Source organism: Pogoniulus pusillus, chromosome 37 (assembly GCF_015220805.1).
Source record: "Pogoniulus pusillus isolate bPogPus1 chromosome 37, bPogPus1.pri, whole genome shotgun sequence".
NCBI lineage: Eukaryota > Metazoa > Chordata > Aves > Piciformes > Lybiidae > Pogoniulus > Pogoniulus pusillus.
Window position 1 is genome coordinate 1883907 of NC_087300.1, and position 17357 is coordinate 1901263.

General features: G+C 51.2%; 1 protein-coding gene and 3 non-coding genes across 5 annotated transcripts; all 4 read left to right on the forward strand.

Moving 5' to 3' along the window:
- Window positions 1–1008: 1008 nt before the first annotated feature.
- Window positions 1009–17133, forward strand: PABPC4 (poly(A) binding protein cytoplasmic 4). Of its 2 annotated transcripts, XM_064172712.1 has the most exons (15): window positions 1018–2125; window positions 8526–8719; window positions 9362–9477; window positions 9891–10030; window positions 10901–10995; window positions 11179–11316; window positions 12057–12152; window positions 12647–12919; window positions 13399–13486; window positions 13714–13833; window positions 14929–15056; window positions 15646–15739; window positions 15851–15981; window positions 16096–16196; window positions 16777–17133. In XM_064172712.1, exons 1-14 carry the CDS (start codon window positions 1933–1935, stop codon window positions 16180–16182), a joined length of 1893 nt encoding a protein of 630 aa, XP_064028782.1. In that variant the 5' UTR covers window positions 1018–1932; the 3' UTR covers window positions 16183–16196; window positions 16777–17133. The 2 variants fall into 2 exon arrangements, with proteins under 2 accessions (XP_064028783.1, XP_064028782.1); XM_064172713.1 differs by lacking the exons at window positions 13399–13486; window positions 13714–13833; window positions 14929–15056; ... (2 more) ...; window positions 16096–16196; window positions 16777–17133 and having other exon boundaries at window positions 1009–2125; window positions 12705–12819.
- Window positions 11795–11919, forward strand: LOC135191017 (small nucleolar RNA SNORA55). The gene has a single exon (XR_010308707.1). It is a non-coding gene; the product is annotated as a small nucleolar RNA SNORA55 (small nucleolar RNA).
- Window positions 12421–12553, forward strand: LOC135191018 (small nucleolar RNA SNORA55). Its single transcript, XR_010308708.1, has one exon. It is a non-coding gene; the product is annotated as a small nucleolar RNA SNORA55 (small nucleolar RNA).
- Window positions 13938–14070, forward strand: LOC135191015 (small nucleolar RNA SNORA55). Its single transcript, XR_010308706.1, has one exon. It is a non-coding gene; the product is annotated as a small nucleolar RNA SNORA55 (small nucleolar RNA).
- Window positions 17134–17357: the final 224 nt, after the last annotated feature.

Genomic DNA, 17357 nt, shown 5'->3' on the forward strand with positions numbered 1-17357 from the left:
ACCCTCACACTGCAGAGCTGCTCTCCGTTACTCTGCTGGCACAAAGTGGGGAGGCATCGCAGCCCACCTCTAACAGCCAATCCAAAGCAACAGAACACAGAAGCCGAAAGCCCCAGCAGAGCAGCCAGCAGCCTCTGCAGGCTCAGCGAGTCCCTCTCTTGCTTTCCAGCAGCATTCAGAGCTGTTCAGCCTTCGCCCTGCTAGGAGGGACTGGCAGCCTGCTCCCCCGGGGGAGGATGCCCAGGAACCTTGGTCCTGCTCCAGGGCAGTCCATGGTGTGACCTGGCACAGCGCCGGGGCCGCTGCAGGGGCTCACACTTACTGGAGTCATAGAATCAAGCAGGTTGGAAGAGACCCCCCAAGCTCAGCCAGTCCAACCTAGCGCCCAGCCAGGCTGTAGCCAGGTGGGGTTGGGCTCTGCTGCCAGGCAGCCAGGGGCAGAAGAAGGGACACAGCCTGAAGCTGTGCCAGGGCAGGGTCAGGCTGGATGTGAGGAGGAAGTTGTTGTCAGAGAGAGTGATTGGCATTGGAATGGGCTGCCCAGGGAGGTGGTGGAGTGGCTGTGGCTGGAGGTGTTGCAGCCAAGCCTGGCTGGGGCACTGAGTGCCATGGTTGGGCAGGGCTGGGTTTGTATGGGATAGGGTCGGACTGCCTGAGCTTGGAGGACTCTTCCAACCTGCTTGATTCTGTGATCCCACGTTGGGCAGCCTGAGGAAAAGCAGGTCTCACTGCGGGGACAGTCCCTGCCCCGCTCCTGCTGCACACAACAGGTGCTCAGGACGACGCCAAGGCCACCCTGAGGGGCCGACGCCGCCATCTTCCCCACGAGGGTCGTCAACCCGCGACCCCAAAATGGCGGCCGGGGGCGGGCGCCCCTCTGCCCGGGCTGGCTCCGCCCCGCCCCGCCCCGCCTCTCCTCAGCCGGGAGCGCAGGCGTTGGTCCTCCCCGCCGCTGGGGTCGCTGTGGCGGGCGGCGGCGGCGGCGCGGCGGTCGGCGGGGGTCGCTCCCCGGCGGGCCTGGCCGCCTCCTCTCCGCGGCACGGCGGCCCGCTCACGCCGCCGCGGCGGCTATAAAGGGGCGCCCGCCGCCCGCCGCCTTCTCTCCGCTCGCCGGGCCGCTACGCGTGAGTCGGTGTCGGGCCCAGCGCTGCCCTGGGCCGGGACTGTGGGGCAGGGAGGGCAGGAGATAGGCGTGGGGGGAGCCGGGTGAGAGCGGCTCCGGCCCGTTCCCTCCGGGCAGCCCCCGCCGCCCCTCTCGGCGCTTGGCCGCCGCCGCCTGTTATTTATTGCCCCGCCGGAGCCGATCTGGTTTATCTATAAGCGATCAGCTTAGCACGGAAGAGTTAATTTTCAAAGGCAGGCTGGTAGAAATCTCTGCTCCTGAGAGGATTTCCCCCCCTAGTTGGATTTATTGTTGTCTTTTACCTCAGAGAACCGCTCGGCCTCCGCTCAGGAGAGCTGGGGCTGAATTCGGCTCTTCAAGCCAAATCCGGGACGTGGCTTTAGGGCGGTCGGGGAGGGGTTTTTATTCCCTCCGACACGCTGAGAAACTGAGAGCCGGCGTCTGAATTGTGGCTTCCAGTCGCAGGCCCCCCTCTCTCGGAGCCTTAACTTTGGGATTTTGGGTTTGTTTTGGGGTTTTTTCCCCCCTCTGGTTTCAGGCCTTAACCTCCTCCTTCAGCCTCCCTCTGTCCCGGGGCCTGGTGCGGCTCGCAGCCCTCCCGCGGTGCCCCCCGACCAGCCTCCTGCCAGTCCCTTTCCAGCCGTTTCTGCAGCCCCCTCCTTAGTGAGGCTTTTAAACAAGGTTTTGAGGTTGTTGTTTTTTTTCCCCCTTGCGCTCTCAGTTTAAATATATTTTTTTTAAAGCCCGACCTAACCCCCAAGAACAAACCCCCTCCTAGTTTCGGGTGCCAGCACGTGTTCGGGTAGAAGATGAACGCGGCTGCCAGCAGCTACCCGATGGCATCGCTGTACGTGGGTGACCTGCACCCCGATGTCACCGAGGCCATGCTCTATGAGAAGTTCAGCCCTGCTGGGCCGGTGCTTTCCATTCGGGTCTGCAGGGATATGATCACTCGCCGGTCCCTCGGCTATGCCTACGTCAACTTCCAGCAGCCAGCAGATGGTAAGTGACATATTCAAGCACATGTCCAGCTTTTTTCTTCCTACTAAAGCCTCTCTGCTCTTGCTGTGTGCTGCCATATGTTAGGTGCAGGCTAAGTGCACCCCTTCTAGGGCTTGTGAAACAGGAATATGTATTTTTTTTACAGCTTTCTGTCCAAAATACTCTGCACAGCTTCTCGGTGATGCCCAGTGACAGGCCAAGGGGCAGTGGGTGGAAGCTGAGGCATAGGAAGTTTCATTTAAACGTGAGGAGTTTTTTTTTTCACTGTGAGGGTGACCGAACCCTGGAACAGGCTGCCCGAGGGGAGTTATGGAGTCTCCCTCTCTGGAGGTATTCAGAAGCAGCTTGGGTGTGTTCCTGTGTGATCTGGCATAGGAAATCCTGCTGTGGCAGGGGGCTTGGACTGTCTGAGCTTTGGAGGTCCCTTCCAGCCCCTGACATTGTGTAATTATTCTATGATTATCTTGGTAACATCTCTGATAAATGGACCCATTTGTCCTGCTCCTGGTATTAAACTTTGAAGACTTTTGTTCCTTGCATAACAGAATAATCTGCATGGTGTTCTCCTTTGTTCTCATAGGTTTGGGCTATCTGTGTGGCTCTGTGTGCAGTCAGTCCTGGCAGAAGTTCAGAGTAGGCAGCCCAGGTTGAATGTTCAGTTTGGGTGAGCCTCTGGCTGCACACCTCCTCCAGATTAAGCTGGTGGGCTGCAGGCTGCTGTGGTTGTGCAGGCAGCTGGATGGGTTTCCCAGTCTGGGAAGTGCTATTTTTGTGTTAATAGGAAAGAAAATGAGTGTTCAAGGCATGGGAAACCAGACTGATGTGCTCCTAACCAGACTATTTTCTTTCCTTCATGTTTTAATGTGGTTCCTGCTCAATTCCAGAGCTGAAGCAGCAGTAACATGTGAAAGATGAGACAGAAGAGGTCATTTTGGATCACGCCTTTTCTGGAAGAAAAATGGGTCAGCATTTTCTGCCCTAGTTTCCAGAGCCTTTGCTTGTTTCCTGGTGTGAGTTCATTGTGCTGTGCTGTGATCTAGCAGTTATCTACATGTGACAGAGTCATTCAAAGGATAGATGAGAGCAGACACTTGAATTCAGAATCCATTCTCCATAGCAGCAAATGAACTTCCCTTTAGATTTTCCTTCTTGACACTGTTGCAGACAGCAGAGTGATGCCTTTGCACAAGGTAATTATACTGACTCTGGATCAAAGTGTGTAGAAAACAAATGTGGTGACAAAATAGGATTCCTGCAAGCCAGCAGAGTCTCTGGGATTAATCTGTTGGCTGGAAATGTTTAGGGTTTGTGTGGTCTGTTATGAGGAGGTGCAGTACTAGCTTGCACCCTCTTCCAGGTCAGACTGCCTTCTGCATGCACTCCTTAGGACGTGGACTGAGCAGATCAGGCAGTTCTCCTCCTTCCTCTTGGTAAAAATCTGCCTTGCCCCCCTGTGCATCGTTTATCATTCATAATACTCTCAGAAGTCTGTTTTCTTCAACCTCAGAGCCTGCACAGACACATGCTCCTCTCCTGCTCTGATGAACCTTTCTGCTCCAGGTTCCTCTTGCAGAACCACCCTGTGCAGGCTAACCAGGGCTCGCCTGCTTTTTGTCTAAGCTATGATCTCAATTTTGCAGGATCAGAGAAATAAAAACAAGCAGCAGCAAGAAAGCCAGGAAGGAACTTGTAGCTCAGGTTAGATAAATGCTGAGGAGGGAAGTGTGCAAAGGATAAAGCACTCTTAAAGTAGGGGAGATCTGTTTAGTTGTGATGTTAAAAGGGAAGTGTGGCTTGTCCCATCTGCTTGCTTTAGCGGGAAACAGGTTCTGCTTCTGACACAGATGGGAAGTGGCCTTCCAATACACTTCCTGACAATCTCTTACGGTGATAAACAGGCAGGAGTTTGAAGGGAGGTTGCATCATTCTGGCCTCCTGGTGAGGCAGCAGACATTTTAGGAAGTCCCAGCACTTGAAGTGATACTCTGACAAAGCGGTGTCTTATTACCAGTAGGTCTTAGAAGGTCAAGTGGTTTAAACCTCATCATTGAGTTAATATTGAGAAGGAGAAATAGGCAAACTCTTCCTGCCCTCATAAAGAGATCTCATCTGAGATGCTTCTGCTTCCCTCTGCAGCATGTCTTGGCATAAAATCCTCAGCTGCTGTACTACATGTGATGCAGCACAACAGGATTCTGGAGAGGTGAGCCTGGTGGTGCTGTGTTGTGGTCTCTCCAAAACAGGCTTCAACATGGAGTACAGAATTTTCAGTGCCCGGTGCAGAAATGGGGATTGTTTTGGAGGTGCCTTGCATGAGGGCTTTCCAATAGGAGAAGGAATCTGTGGGCTTTTTTCCAGGAATTGGTAGTCAGGAATGCATTTGGACTTCATAGAATGGATTAGGTTGGAAGAAGCCTTGAAGATCATCCAGTTGCAACCCGCATGCTATGGATAGCAACACCTTTTGCTAGACCAAGTTGCTCAAAACCTCATCCAGCCTGGTCTTGAACACCTCTAGGGAGGGAGCATCTGTGACCAAGGGGGCAACCTGTTCCAGTGCCTCACCACCCTCACTGTCACACCATGAATGTGCTTTGTACTTCCAAATCTGTGTCCAAACTGCCTCAAAACTTGCAGTTTTCTTTACACTTTTGTGAGCTGATGGAGTGTGCTTGCCCCTGGCAGGAGCTGCTTTCTGGGTGTGTGTTGTCTCGCTGCTAGTCTAAGCAGAGAGGTGATTTTTAGTGAAAACAAGCTCTGCTGTCTCCAGTTTGGGATAATAACCAATGAGTCTGTCACACTCTGATAGGCAAATTAAGGAAATGCTTCATGTTCTGGCTAGCTCAGGCTCAGCTGTGGTTGTGAATATTTATCCTTTGCGACAGTGAAGAAAGTAAACAAACTAAACTCAATTAAATGGGAAGAAAAGCTGAATTTCCTTTTTTTCCTGTGTTCCTCATGCAGTTTAATTGCATTCCAAGATTTCATAATGTTGACAGTCGTGACAGGACAGCTCAGACAATGAAGCAGAGAAACTTGAATGTGGCTATGGAGAAAATGTTCCGCAAGTACAGAGCAAACAGAAGATTTCCCAAGCCAAGAAGGAGCTCAGAGCTGGGATTACAGCAGTGTCTGAAGAAAGGTTTAGGAAAGCATTGATAAACTTTGGGCTTTTTTATTTTCCTTAAAGAGACTGTAAGAGTAGAGCTGTGTAGCTAAGTGCAGGTGTCAGGTTAAAAGTTAGACATGCCTCACTGCCAACAGGATTTTGTTCTGACTTCAGCAATCAAGGGGTTTAAGTCTCTCTTTCAGAAGTGCTTCCATTTGTGCTGGGTGCTGTGGTTATTTGGTCTCTTTTGCTTAGTGACTTAAAGGAGAGCTCAGAGGCTTGCAGAGCAGCCACCTTTGCAGGATAGGACTCATTGTGCAAAGTTCCTCATGGGTAAATCTTGCTGTCTGCCTGTGGTTATCTAAGCCTTTGTGCTGCTCATACCTCTCTTCATGTTGCAGAGCTAATACAATGCTGGGATTAGCATCAGGGAGCCTGTAAGGGAGATTAATTACTTCGAGGCCTGAGGCAAGGAGTGTTCATCAGCTTTCCCCATCTAGATGGCTATGGAAGAGAAATGAAAAGGAAGCCTGGAAGGGGTTAAGAGTGTATAATGTTATGTGAGTTGAGTCTACTGGAAGGGTGACAGGAACCAGTGGGAGAGAAACAGATACAGGAACTGAAATGGCTGAAGCTTTGTGGCTTCAACAGAAGAAAACGAGAAGGTGTTTGCTCAGATTAAGGAAATGAATCAGATGTGCTTACTCTGAGTCATTCACATCACTCATGCTGATCCTTTACAAGTTCTCTTAGGTCCTGGTGTAATGTTGATTGCATTTCCACCCCTGGGTATGGCAGCCATTCCTCAAACCAGGCAATCCACCTGGGGCAGCTTGCTTTTACCCAGTGCTTGCAAGAAGTGTCTGAATTGCAAGCAGAGTGTAATAACAGAGTGGAATACCAGCAAGCTACTGAACAGTGCAATAGTATCTGCTTTAAAGTATCTGCTTGGGAAGCTTGAAAGAACTGGGAGCAAGTTCACAGCTAGTTTGTGTCTTGGTAGCTGCTGCAGAGTGTGTTTCACAGCTCCCTCTGGGTGCCTGCTCCTGCTGCATCTGCTTGTCACCTTTCAGCAGGAGCTCTGCTTCTGCTGCAAATGGTTATATACGGCAGGTTTGTGTCCTTGCCAACACATACTTCTGGAGGACCTCTCCCTGCTATTAATAAACACTGCCAAATTTGACAAGCTGCACCAAGTTGCCTGCTGAAGTGCCTACTAGGAATGGACTGCAGGGAGAACCTGGGTTGCAGAGGAGGAGCTGAGGAATCATTTTAGCAGGGCAGTTGATTGCTTTTAACACCTTTGAACAGAATTAAGTCTCCTGGCAAGTATAACTTTGAGGTTTTTGGAAGCTTGTCTACTTCAGGAATGAAATCCAGCAGAGCTTCTTTCTTTCCCAGCTGGGTGTGTGTGAAGGACTGGGGAAAATAGCCATGGCAGCAGTTCAAGTCAAAAAGCAACAACATCAAAACTCCACATTTCAAAGCACATGGAAAGTTCTGAGACACTTTCACACAGTGCTTGAACCTAACTTTGGGAGTGCAGGAGCCTCTTGCAGGCAAGCTTGTAGTTCCTAGAGGTAGTTCTGTGAAATGCTGAGCAGCTCCTCTGGCTGCACCAGCAGAGTCACATGGTTAAAAAAAAAAAGTTGGAACTGGCCCTTTCCTTGAATTTACTGCTCCTGAAATCTACTCAGCAACTAGCACTGGGTGAAAGTGGCCTGGAGGAACTAAGCCAAACCAATTGGGAAAACTCAGGTTCTGCCCTATTAATATTCCTTGATTTTAATACATGCCTATCCCTCTCTTTCCTTGCTTCATGCTGGGAATTAACAGTCTTTCTGTTTTCTCTGCTCATACCATGCTGGGAGTGTTTTCTGGCACAGAAGAGTCCCAAGCATCTTGGTTTTATGAACAGGATCCCAATGTGTGTATGTAATGATCCTTTTAATATAGCAGGAGGCAGCAGAAATAGAACTGTGGAGGGAGGGGTTCAGTGTGGGTTAGAATGACAGGGATGGGGGCTTGGAGTGGAGATAAAAACTTCCCACCTAATCAGATGGACTTTAGGGACTTTCTTTTTCCAGAGTTTTGGCCACATTTGCTGTTGTCTTTACATTGAGCAATTAGGGAATCATCTTTTTTGGCTAAGTCAGAGAGGCTGACTCATGTCTCCTCCCCAGCCAGCCACGTGTTTGTGCACATTTGGCCTGACCTGCCAGGGAGATGATCCTTTTCTCTTAATAGAAATGAGTGTGGCTGCAGCTGAGCTTCACCAAAACCAAACCAACCCAACAGTTGCTTTGGGTACTTCCCTTTTTTAACCCTAGGTTTGCTGTATTTCTTTCCCTTCTTCAGATGGAGCAATTTGCCTTTGTGATAATTAAGAATGTCAGTAACAAACTCCAGGCATTTTGATCTTCATTTTGCATTCGTGAACAGATTAATGTCCATGTCAATAGCCTGTGAAGGCTGTAATACATTAAACATGTCTGCAAAGACTGCTCTTGGAACAGGGATACCAAGGCATTGACTGATGCCACCAAGGCAAGGCACTGACTGAATCGCAATATCGTTATGGTTGGATTATTAAGTCCTCATACCCAACGCCTCTGTGACCACTAAACCACAGCCAGAAGTACTTTCTTACTACTTTCTTCAAAGAAAAATGGTGTTGTGGTGCTCTCTTTTAAAAAAGAAAGTCTTTGTGAGGCCAAGGAAAAGCTCTGCCACTGCTGAATTTAAAAGCAAAGCTTCTTTTTGTTAACCTCTTAAGTCTCAGGGAGTTATTTGTGTGCTGGGTGGCTCCAGAGTCACCTAATAGCAGCCTTCCTGAAGGGGGCTACTGGAAGGCTGCAGAGGGACTGTTTCCAGAGGCCTGCAGTGACAAGACCAGGGGCAGCAGTTTAAAAAGAGAGCAGGGCAGATTTAGACTGGATGTGAGGAACAAGTTCTGCACGAGGAGGATGCTGGAACACTGCAGCAGGTTGCCCAGAGAGGTAGCTGAGGGCCCATCCCTGCAGACTTTCAAAGTGAGGCTTGACAGGGTTCTGACCAACTTGCTCTAGTGGAGGCTGTCCCTGCTGAGTGCAGGGGGTTGGACTGGATGACCTTTGGAGGTCTCTTCCAACCCATTCTTGCAAGTTACAGAGTCACTGGGTTTAGCTGCCCACGATGCCTCCCACACCTCCGAGTGCTTCCCTGAGCTGAGTGTAACCCAGAGGACACCAGCAGGCACCCGATGGAAACCTTCACTCTTTCACAGCGCACTGCTGTGCCCTTCTCTTGCAGCCGAGCGTGCTCTGGACACCATGAACTTTGACGTGATCAAAGGGAAGCCCATTCGCATCATGTGGTCTCAGAGGGACCCCTCTCTGAGGAAGTCAGGGGTCGGCAACGTCTTCATCAAGAACCTGGACAAGTCCATTGACAACAAAGCACTTTATGACACCTTCTCAGCGTTCGGGAATATTCTGTCCTGCAAGGTAAGAGGTGGCTCCCTTGGCCAGTTCTGCTGCAGCTGTGGTGGGAGGAGTGGAGCCTTCAAGAGGCAGAGTTCACCCAGAGGTCAGGGTTTGCTGGAGTGACATCAGGTTTGGTGTCACTGAGCAGTTGCTGAGGTGACATCAGGTTTGATGTCGCTCTGTACATCTGCCAGGGTGACAACAGGTTTGGTGTCACTCTGAGCATTTGCTGAGGTGACATCAGGTTTGATGTCAGTCTGAGCACTTGCTGAGGTGACAGCAGGCTAGGTGTCACTGAGCATTTGTTGAGGTGACATCAGGTTTGATGTCACTCTGAACACTTGCTGAGGTAACATCAGGTTTGATGTCTGCATATCTGTTAAGGTGACACCAAGCTTGATGTCACTCAACACTTGCTGAGGAGACAGTAGGTTTGATGTCCTTGCATATGCTAAGCTGACATCAGGCTTGATGTCACTCTGAACACTTGCTGGGGCAACAGCAGTTTTGATGTCACCCTGCATGTCTGCCGAGGCACCGGCAGGTTTGATGCACAGCTGGCACCTCCCCGAGTGCTGCCCCTCGGCACCGTTTCTCGTGTCTGAGCGCGACAGAGAGAGTGCCCTGGGCAGAGCTGACAGCTTTGTTTCCCCCCGTGCCCAGGTGGTGTGTGATGAGAATGGCTCGAAGGGCTACGCCTTCGTGCACTTTGAGACGCAGGAGGCGGCAGACAGGGCCATCGAGAAGATGAACGGCATGCTGCTCAACGACCGCAAAGTGTGAGTGTCACAGCAGCGGCGGCAGCGAGCGCATGACCGTGATGCAGCTGGGTATTAACAGGGACACACAAGGCACTGGTTCTCCTGGCCCCAAGCCTTGGCCTGCTACCTCTCCACTACAGGGCTGGTGAGTGACCCTGCCCAAGCCACGGCCTGCTCCCCCTCCATCTCAGGGCTGGTGGGTTTCCCTGACCAAGCCTTGAGTTGCTGCCTCTCTGCTAGGGGGCTGGGGTGGGTGGGCAGCCTGGGCCCCACTGTAGGGCAGGTCTCTGACCTGTTTGTCCTTCTCTTCTGCTGTCACCCTTTCTTGTCCCCATTCTCAGCTCCTACTACACACTCATGTTTTTGTCACACACTGGGTTTTTGCTGGTGCAGACAAGCTGTTTATTGGGATTTTTCCCTCTTCCTTACAGATTTGTTGGGAGATTCAAGTCTCGTAAAGAGAGAGAGGCTGAGCTGGGAGCCAAGGCCAAAGAATTCACCAACGTTTATATCAAAAACTTTGGGGATGATATGGATGATGAAAGACTAAAAGAGCTCTTCAGTAAATATGGTAAATACAGAGACATTTGTAGTGAGGCTGTGAGCTGCATGGCCAGCTTGCCTGGGTCACTTTGTGGTTGAGGAACAAAGTTGACAGAATGGCTCAGGTTGGAAGGGATCTTAGAGATCATCTGCTCCAACCTCCCCACCATGGGCAGAGACACCTCTCAACTAGACTCAGCTGCTCAAGGCCTCATCCAGCCTGGCTTTGAACACCCCCAGGGAGGAGGCATCCACAGCCTCCCTGAGCAGCCTATTTCAGAGTCTTATCCTGGTACTGAAGAACTTTAGTTCCAGTCTAACCCTGCCTTGCCTCAGCTTCCAACCATTCCCCCTTGTCCTATCTCTAGACACCCTCACAAAAAAGTCCCTCTGCAGCTTTCACTGTAGGAACCCTTCAGGTACTGGAAGGCAGCACTAAGATCCCCATGAAGTCATCTCCAGGCTGCACACCCCCAACTCCCTCAGCCTATCCTCATAGCAGAGGTGCACCAGCCCTTGGATTATGTTTCTGGCCCTCCTCTGGAACTCTTTTAACAGCTTTCTGTCCTCATGCTGGGGACATCAGAACTGGACGCAGTATTTGAGGGGGTCTCAGCAGAGCATAGGTGCAGAATCTCCCCTCTTGCTCTGCTGCCCACATTCCTTCTGGGCTGCATGAGGGCACTGCTGGCTCCTGGGGAGCTGTTCAGCAATCAACACCCCCAAGTCTGTCTTCAGAGATACTCTCAAGTTGAGCTGTGGGTAGTAGTTGTGCCAAATGTTGGACAGAAGGCAGAAGTTAACCAGCAGGAAGAGAGGGGCCTGGAGCTATTCTGTGGATTTAAATGGTCTTGAAATAGTTCTGTGATATTTTACTAACCCTGTCCTTTGGTAACAGGTAAAACTCTGAGTGTTAAAGTGATGACAGACCCTACTGGAAAATCCAAGGGCTTTGGCTTTGTAAGCTTTGAGAAACATGAAGATGCTAACAAGGTATGGGCAACTTTGATGCTGCTTGGGTGTCTTCAGAGAAGAAAAATACCCTTGGTTGGTTATAGCGTAAAGCAAACTGAAGTGTTGCTGAATACTAGGGCACAACCACCGGGCAGTGCTGTTGTTGATGACATCAGATAGTGCTTCAGCAGCTGACAATCTCCTCTTGAACCTTCTCTCCAGGCAGTAGAAGAGATGAATGGGAAGGACATCAACGGGAAGTTGGTGTTTGTGGGCCGGGCGCAGAAGAAGATGGAGCGGCAGGCGGAGCTGAAGCGCAGGTTTGAGCAGCTGAAACAAGAGAGGCTCAGCCGCTACCAGGTGAATGGGCTGAGCCTCTCCTGAAGTTAAGCACCAGTCAGTCCCACAGCCTGGCAGTTCAGATCTGAAGGTGACTCTGTGGTGTCTAGGGACAAAGGAGGTACCAGGGCATAGTCTTGGCAGTGGAAGTGTCTAGGAGGACTTGAAAAGGTTCCTTTACCTTCAAAGCTTGAGAAGAGCAGATTTAGATTGGATATTAGGAACAAGCTCTTTACTATGAGGGTGTTGGAGCACTGGAACAGGCTGCCCAAGGAGGTAGTTGAGACTTCTTCCCTGGAGACGTTCAGGGTGAAGCTTGATGGGGCCCTGAGTGACCTGGTCTGGTGGGGATATCCCTGCTGACTGCAGCAGGGCTGGACGGGATGACCTCTAGGGGTCCTTTCCAGCCCAGACTGTTCTATGAAATGGGGTGGAAAAACCAGCAGAGCCCTGCCCTGGTGCCTCTGATTTATGGGCAAACTGGGTCATCCCAGACATGGCATCTGAAACTTTGCCACTCCTTGCAGTACAGTGCTGGGTTGGAGATACAGGATGCAACAGGAAAGCAGAGGAAATCCAGACAAGCTCCACAGTGGACCTTGTCTCTACGCCTTTGCAACATTTATTGCCTTCAGCTGTGGGTGCTTGGGAGGCAACACGATGCTAAATGAAGAGTTCTCAGATGAGTTCCAGCTCTGGCAGTTGATGTGCCTGAGGTTTTCTTTAATGTCCTCAGTGTCTGGTTGTTCTCTCCCTTCCAGGGTGTTAACCTGTACATTAAAAACCTAGATGACACTATAGATGATGAAAAGCTGAGGAAAGAGTTCTCACCTTTTGGCTCCATAACGAGTGCCAAGGTATGGTGGGGCTTGGGGGGCATCTGTGTTTTGAAGGCTGAGGAAGGAACTGTTACCTGGCATTGGACTGAAGGGCAGTTCTTACATCCTGTGGTCCTGAAAACATCCAGACTAGTCAATACAGAGGTTTCTTTGGGTCTTAGTGAGATCCAACTGCTAAACTGCTTCATTCCCTCATCAAAAGAGGAGGCAGGAAGCTGGGGAAACGTGCCAGAGGTGATTCCCAGTCAGCAGAAAATGACCTTTTCCCCCACTGCATGTAGAGGCTGCACCAAACTTCCCCATTCCTTGCTGTGCAGTGTGGGCCTTGGGGATACACGGTGCTGACAGCAAAGCAGAGCAAATCCAGACAGGTGACTTTCCCTCCACTGAACACCTGCCCCTACACCTCTGCCACAGCCAGGTCGGGTTCCAGGCAGGTAGGACACCTGCAGGTGGATTCTTGGGCCGGGCCCTTGGAACGCTGCTCCACTGGCGACTGCTCTCTACCGCAGGTGATGCTGGAAGATGGCCGGAGCAAAGGGTTTGGCTTTGTCTGCTTTTCATCTCCAGAGGAAGCTACCAAGGCCGTGACGGAGATGAACGGACGCATCGTGGGCTCCAAGCCGCTCTACGTGGCGCTGGCGCAGAGGAAGGAGGAGCGCAAGGCTCACCTGACCAACCAGTACATGCAGCGCATCGCTGGCATGAGAGCCCTGCCTGCCAACACCATCATCAACCAGTTCCAGCCTGCTGCTGGCGGCTACTTCATGCCTGCTGTGCCCCAGGTGAGCCCAGCTGGTGTTTATGGGGGTTTAACTTGGCAAAGCTTTGATGGCTCACTCGTCTCGTTAAGCCTTTCCTAGGCTTTCAGGCACTGGGATTAGGTTGTCCAGGGAGGTGGTGGAGTGGCCATGCCTGGAGGTGTTCAAGAAATGTGTGGTTGTGGCATTCAGGATGTAGTTGGCCATGGTGGTGTTAGATTGAGGGTGGGACTTGATAGTAGGAGTCTTTTCCAAGCGAAACAATTCTGTGGTGAGCAAAGAACTCCTGAGGAGGTGGAGTCAACTCTGACCTCCCAGCTGCCTCTCCGTGTGAATTGAGTGTTGAGTTGCAATTACAGAACGCTGGGGGTTGGAAAGGGACCTCCAGAGATCATTGGAGTCCAACCCCCTGCCAAAACAGGGTCCTGGTAACAAGTGCCAAACTGTGATGTAGAGAGTGTTCACTTAGATGTTGCCTCTGAGCTCATCTGATCTTTCTGCAGGCTCAGAGCAGACCTACATACTATGCACCCAATCAAATGGCACAGATGAGACCCAACCCACGCTGGCAACAAGGGGGAAGACCTCAAGGTGAGGATGCTGGAGACAGCATTTGGGTTGTATCAGTGAAATGTTGGGTTTGAGCAGCCCTTTTGGCTGTACTTCCCAAGAGGAACAGTGCCTGCCTCCCTTTCCTTGCCACCACTCCAACCCTGCCTCCCTTTCCTTGCCACCACCCCAACCCCCTGCCTGCAGCTGGCAGTCTTGCCTTGCCAGCTGGTTCTGATTTGAGGATTTCCTCTCTTTTCTTCCTTCAGGCTTCCAGGGAATGCCAAATGCCTTGCGCCAGTCAGGCCCGAGGCCAGCACTGCGCCACCTGGCCCCTGCCAGCAATGCTCCAGCCTCTCGTGGCCTCCCTGCTGCTGCCCAGAGAGTTGGTAAGGTGTCTGCTTCCCAGGCTCTTCTCTTTCACAACCAAGGAGAACACTCTGGTTATCAGACGTGGATAACCAAAGCCCACCTGGAGCAAGGGGCAGAGAGAGCACCTGAATACTCCCTGTTCCTTGCTGTGCAGTGAAGGTCTGGGGACACTTGGTGCTACAGCATAGCAGTGGAAATCCAGATGGGTTGTTTGCTACTGGTTTGGAACTCATCTCTACACCTCTGCAACATTTGCCACCCAAAACACCAAAATCTCAAAGGGTCTGTAGGTTATGGATGTGGAAGGAGCACCAGAGCTGAGGAAGGGCCTACAGAACAAGTCTTATGAGGAATGGCTGAGGGAACTGGGGTGGTTTAGTCTGGAGAACAGAAGGCTGAGGGGAGACCTTGTTGCTGTCTACAGCTCCCTGAAAGGAGGTTGGAGAGAGGTGGAATCAGTCTCTTCTCCCTGGTCTCAGGTGATAGAATGAGAGGAAATAGCCTAAAACTGTGCTGGGGAGAGTTAGGTTGGAGACTGGGAAAAGTGTCTTTGCTGCAAGAGTGAACAGGAACAGGCTGCCCAGGGAGGTGGTGGAGTCCCCATCTGTGGAGAAGTTCAAGACATGGCACTCTGGGACACTGTTTAATGGCTACAGTGGTCTTAGGTTGATGGTTGGACTCAGTGATCTTAGAAGGCTTTTCCAACCCAAACAACTCTGATATTGTCATCAAAGCAGAACGTCCAAACTCATTCCACTGAATAGCCAAAAGGTGCCTGAGGTGCAGGATGTGGAGTCTGGTTTAGTTTTATGAAGAAAGACTTCCTAAGGTAGCCTGCTGCATTTTGGAGACCAGGTTCTTCAGAAGTACTGCTGTGCAGGACATGGTCTGGATTCAGCAGTGCAGGTCAGGTGGCACCTCTGAAGTTCTCTTGTCACAGAGCCGCGGAGGGTTGGAAGGGACCCCCAGAGATCATCCAGTCCAACCCTGCTGCCAGAGCAGGATCAGCTGGGGCAGGTCACACAGGAACGCATCCAGATGGGTCTTGGGAGCCTCTAGCGGAAGTTTAGTTGCCTGCATGTTCCTAGGGGCGTTTGACTCTTCTCTTGCAGGCGTTGGCACCGCCGCCCAGACCTTGGCTCCGCGGCCGCCTGTGGCCGCCCCAGCTCCCCGCGCGGTTCCTCCCTACAAATACGCCTCCAGCGTCCGCAGCCCGCACCCGGCCGTGCAGCCTCTGCAGGTAACCACCCAGCTGGCCTCTGAAGGGCCTGCAGCTGCTGCTGCCCAGCAGGTTCTGCCTGCAGCTGGAGTGTTCTTACAGTCCGGCTGCTCTCACAACGCAGGCAAGCTTTGGAATCTGGAGTTTAAAGATCTGGTGGCTGTGCCTTTGCCAGGGTGACCTTACTGGTTTATCTGTCTGGTACTTGCAAGCCCTTTTGTAACCCAGATTTGCTGCAAGGATGCTTTGCCCCTTTTGCCCCCCTTTCATTCTCTGACTTCTTTGCCAAACCCTTACTTCAGCTATCACTGAAAGCAGCTTGCTTCTTCCACAACCCTCTGTTGTAAAAAGCCCCAAACTGCTCCTCCTCACCTGTGCTGTCAGTCCAGTTTTTGTAAGCTCTTTACAGTGCCTGTGTGTGGGATTTTCACTCCAGGACTTGGAAGAACCACTTTTGTAAACCCAAGGCACCTTATCTGGCCTTCTGTGAAACTGGAGTCTGATGCAGACTTAAAGATCATTTGAGGAAGGGATCTCTTATTGTTTTCTCTGAATAAGAAGCAGTCAGTTCAGCATCTATTTCAGCACCCTCATCTCTGCCCTTCTACAGGCACCTCAGCCTGCAGTCCATGTGCAGGGACAGGAACCTCTAACAGCCTCCATGCTGGCTGCTGCCCCACCTCAGGAGCAGAAACAGATGCTGGGTGAGTGAAATTCCAGTTCTCACAGGTTGTATTTTACTTTGGAAACAGCCTCAGGCTTCAGAGGTGACTTCTATTGCAGCTCACCTCTCTGCCCTCTTTTTTTACCCTCAGGAGAACGTTTGTTCCCTCTGATTCAAGCTATGCACCCCAGCCTTGCAGGGAAGATCACAGGAATGCTGCTGGAGATTGACAACTCAGAGCTGCTGCACATGCTCGAGTCTCCAGAGTCCCTCTGCTCCAAGGTAAGCTGCCCTGCTGCTGTGCCTGGGGTGGCTTGGTGGGAGCCTTTGGGGTGAGTTGGGGCAATTTCTGGTCAAGAGAGCAAGTCTCACTGGATAACTTGTGTCCTCCCCCAGGTGGAGGAGGCAGTTGCAGTGTTGCAGGCTCACCAAGCCAAGAAAGAAGCTGCCCAGAAGGTGGGCGTGGTTGCTGCTACCTCTTAAACCCAGGAAAACTGGTGAGTGACTCAGGCCTCAGCTGCAGTTAAAGCCTTCCACAATTACACTGAATGGTGACTATCAGTGAATGCAGCCAGTCTGGAGGCCCCCTCTAGGTCCAAGTGCAGCACTTGTCCAGAGTCTAACCACCCTCGTATGTGGATGATCCCTCCCTGGAGGTGTTCAAGGCCAGGTTGGATGAAGCCTTGAGCTACCTGTTCTAGTGGGAGATGTCCCTGCCTGTGGCAGGGGGTTGCAACTGGATGATCCTTCAGGTCCCTTCCAACCTAAACCATTCTATATGAAGAACTTCCTAAGCCCCAGTCTAATCCTGCTCCCCCTCAGCTTCAAACCATTCCCCCATGTCCTGTTGCCACACACCCTCATGGAAAGTCCCTCTCCAGCCTTCCTTTAGGATCCCTTCAGGTACTGGAAGGCTGCTCTAAGGTCTCCCTGGAGCCTTCCTTTCTCCAGGCTGAACAACTCTCTCAGCCCTGTCCTTACAGGAGAGGTGCTGCAGCCCTCTGATCATCTAAACTTCACCAGCTTGGGAGCAGTGTGTGCTGTGCCCTGGCAACTTGCCTTCCTTTCTTCCTCTAGGATGCAACAGAAGCCAAATAGCCCTTTCATAGACATCAGCTGAAGATGCTTGCAGATTGTTCACTCTCCTGCAGATCTCAATCCCCTGCATCATATCACATAGTTACTGCATTTTGTAAAGTAACCTCGAAGATCTTTGAAAGCCAACTCTGAAGCTCTTAAGGTTCCCAAAAGTCAGATTTGGCCTTGCAAGCTTTTCCCCCACCCTGTGGTCAGAAGAGAAAGCTACCATTTGTGTCTTCTGAGGGAGGACATTGGAAGCCTTCGGGTTGAAAGTGTTTTGTGGGTTTGAATGTAACTGTGAACGGTTTGGAAACTCTGGAAAGCATTTATCAATAAAGGAATTAAAAACTTTCACTCTTTGTCATCATCTCTCCGTTTCTTGAGTACATGTGATGGGGCTTAGTAAAATGGAGCTGTCAGGCAGTAGTTGTGTGATTGCCATGTGACAATTGCTGATTTAATTGAGTTCTTCTGCTTGTTGATTTTGGACAATCACTCTTTTGAAAGCAGCTGTCTTAAAGCCATGCCACAGGCTGATTGTGTGGGCTTTGGTTAGTGTCTGAATGGGAGATGAGTAG

Excerpts from the sequence above, each read along its gene's own strand:
- PABPC4 (XM_064172712.1), top strand. The coding sequence starts at position 1,933 with ATGAACGCGGCTGCCAGCAGCTACCCGATGGCATCGCTGTACGTGGGT. Across the intron at positions 2,126-8,525 it reads CTTCCAGCAGCCAGCAGATG|CCGAGCGTGCTCTGGACACC; the intron begins GTAAGTGACATA and ends CTTCTCTTGCAG. Across the intron at positions 12,920-13,398 it reads TCATGCCTGCTGTGCCCCAG|GCTCAGAGCAGACCTACATA; the intron begins GTGAGCCCAGCT and ends ATCTTTCTGCAG.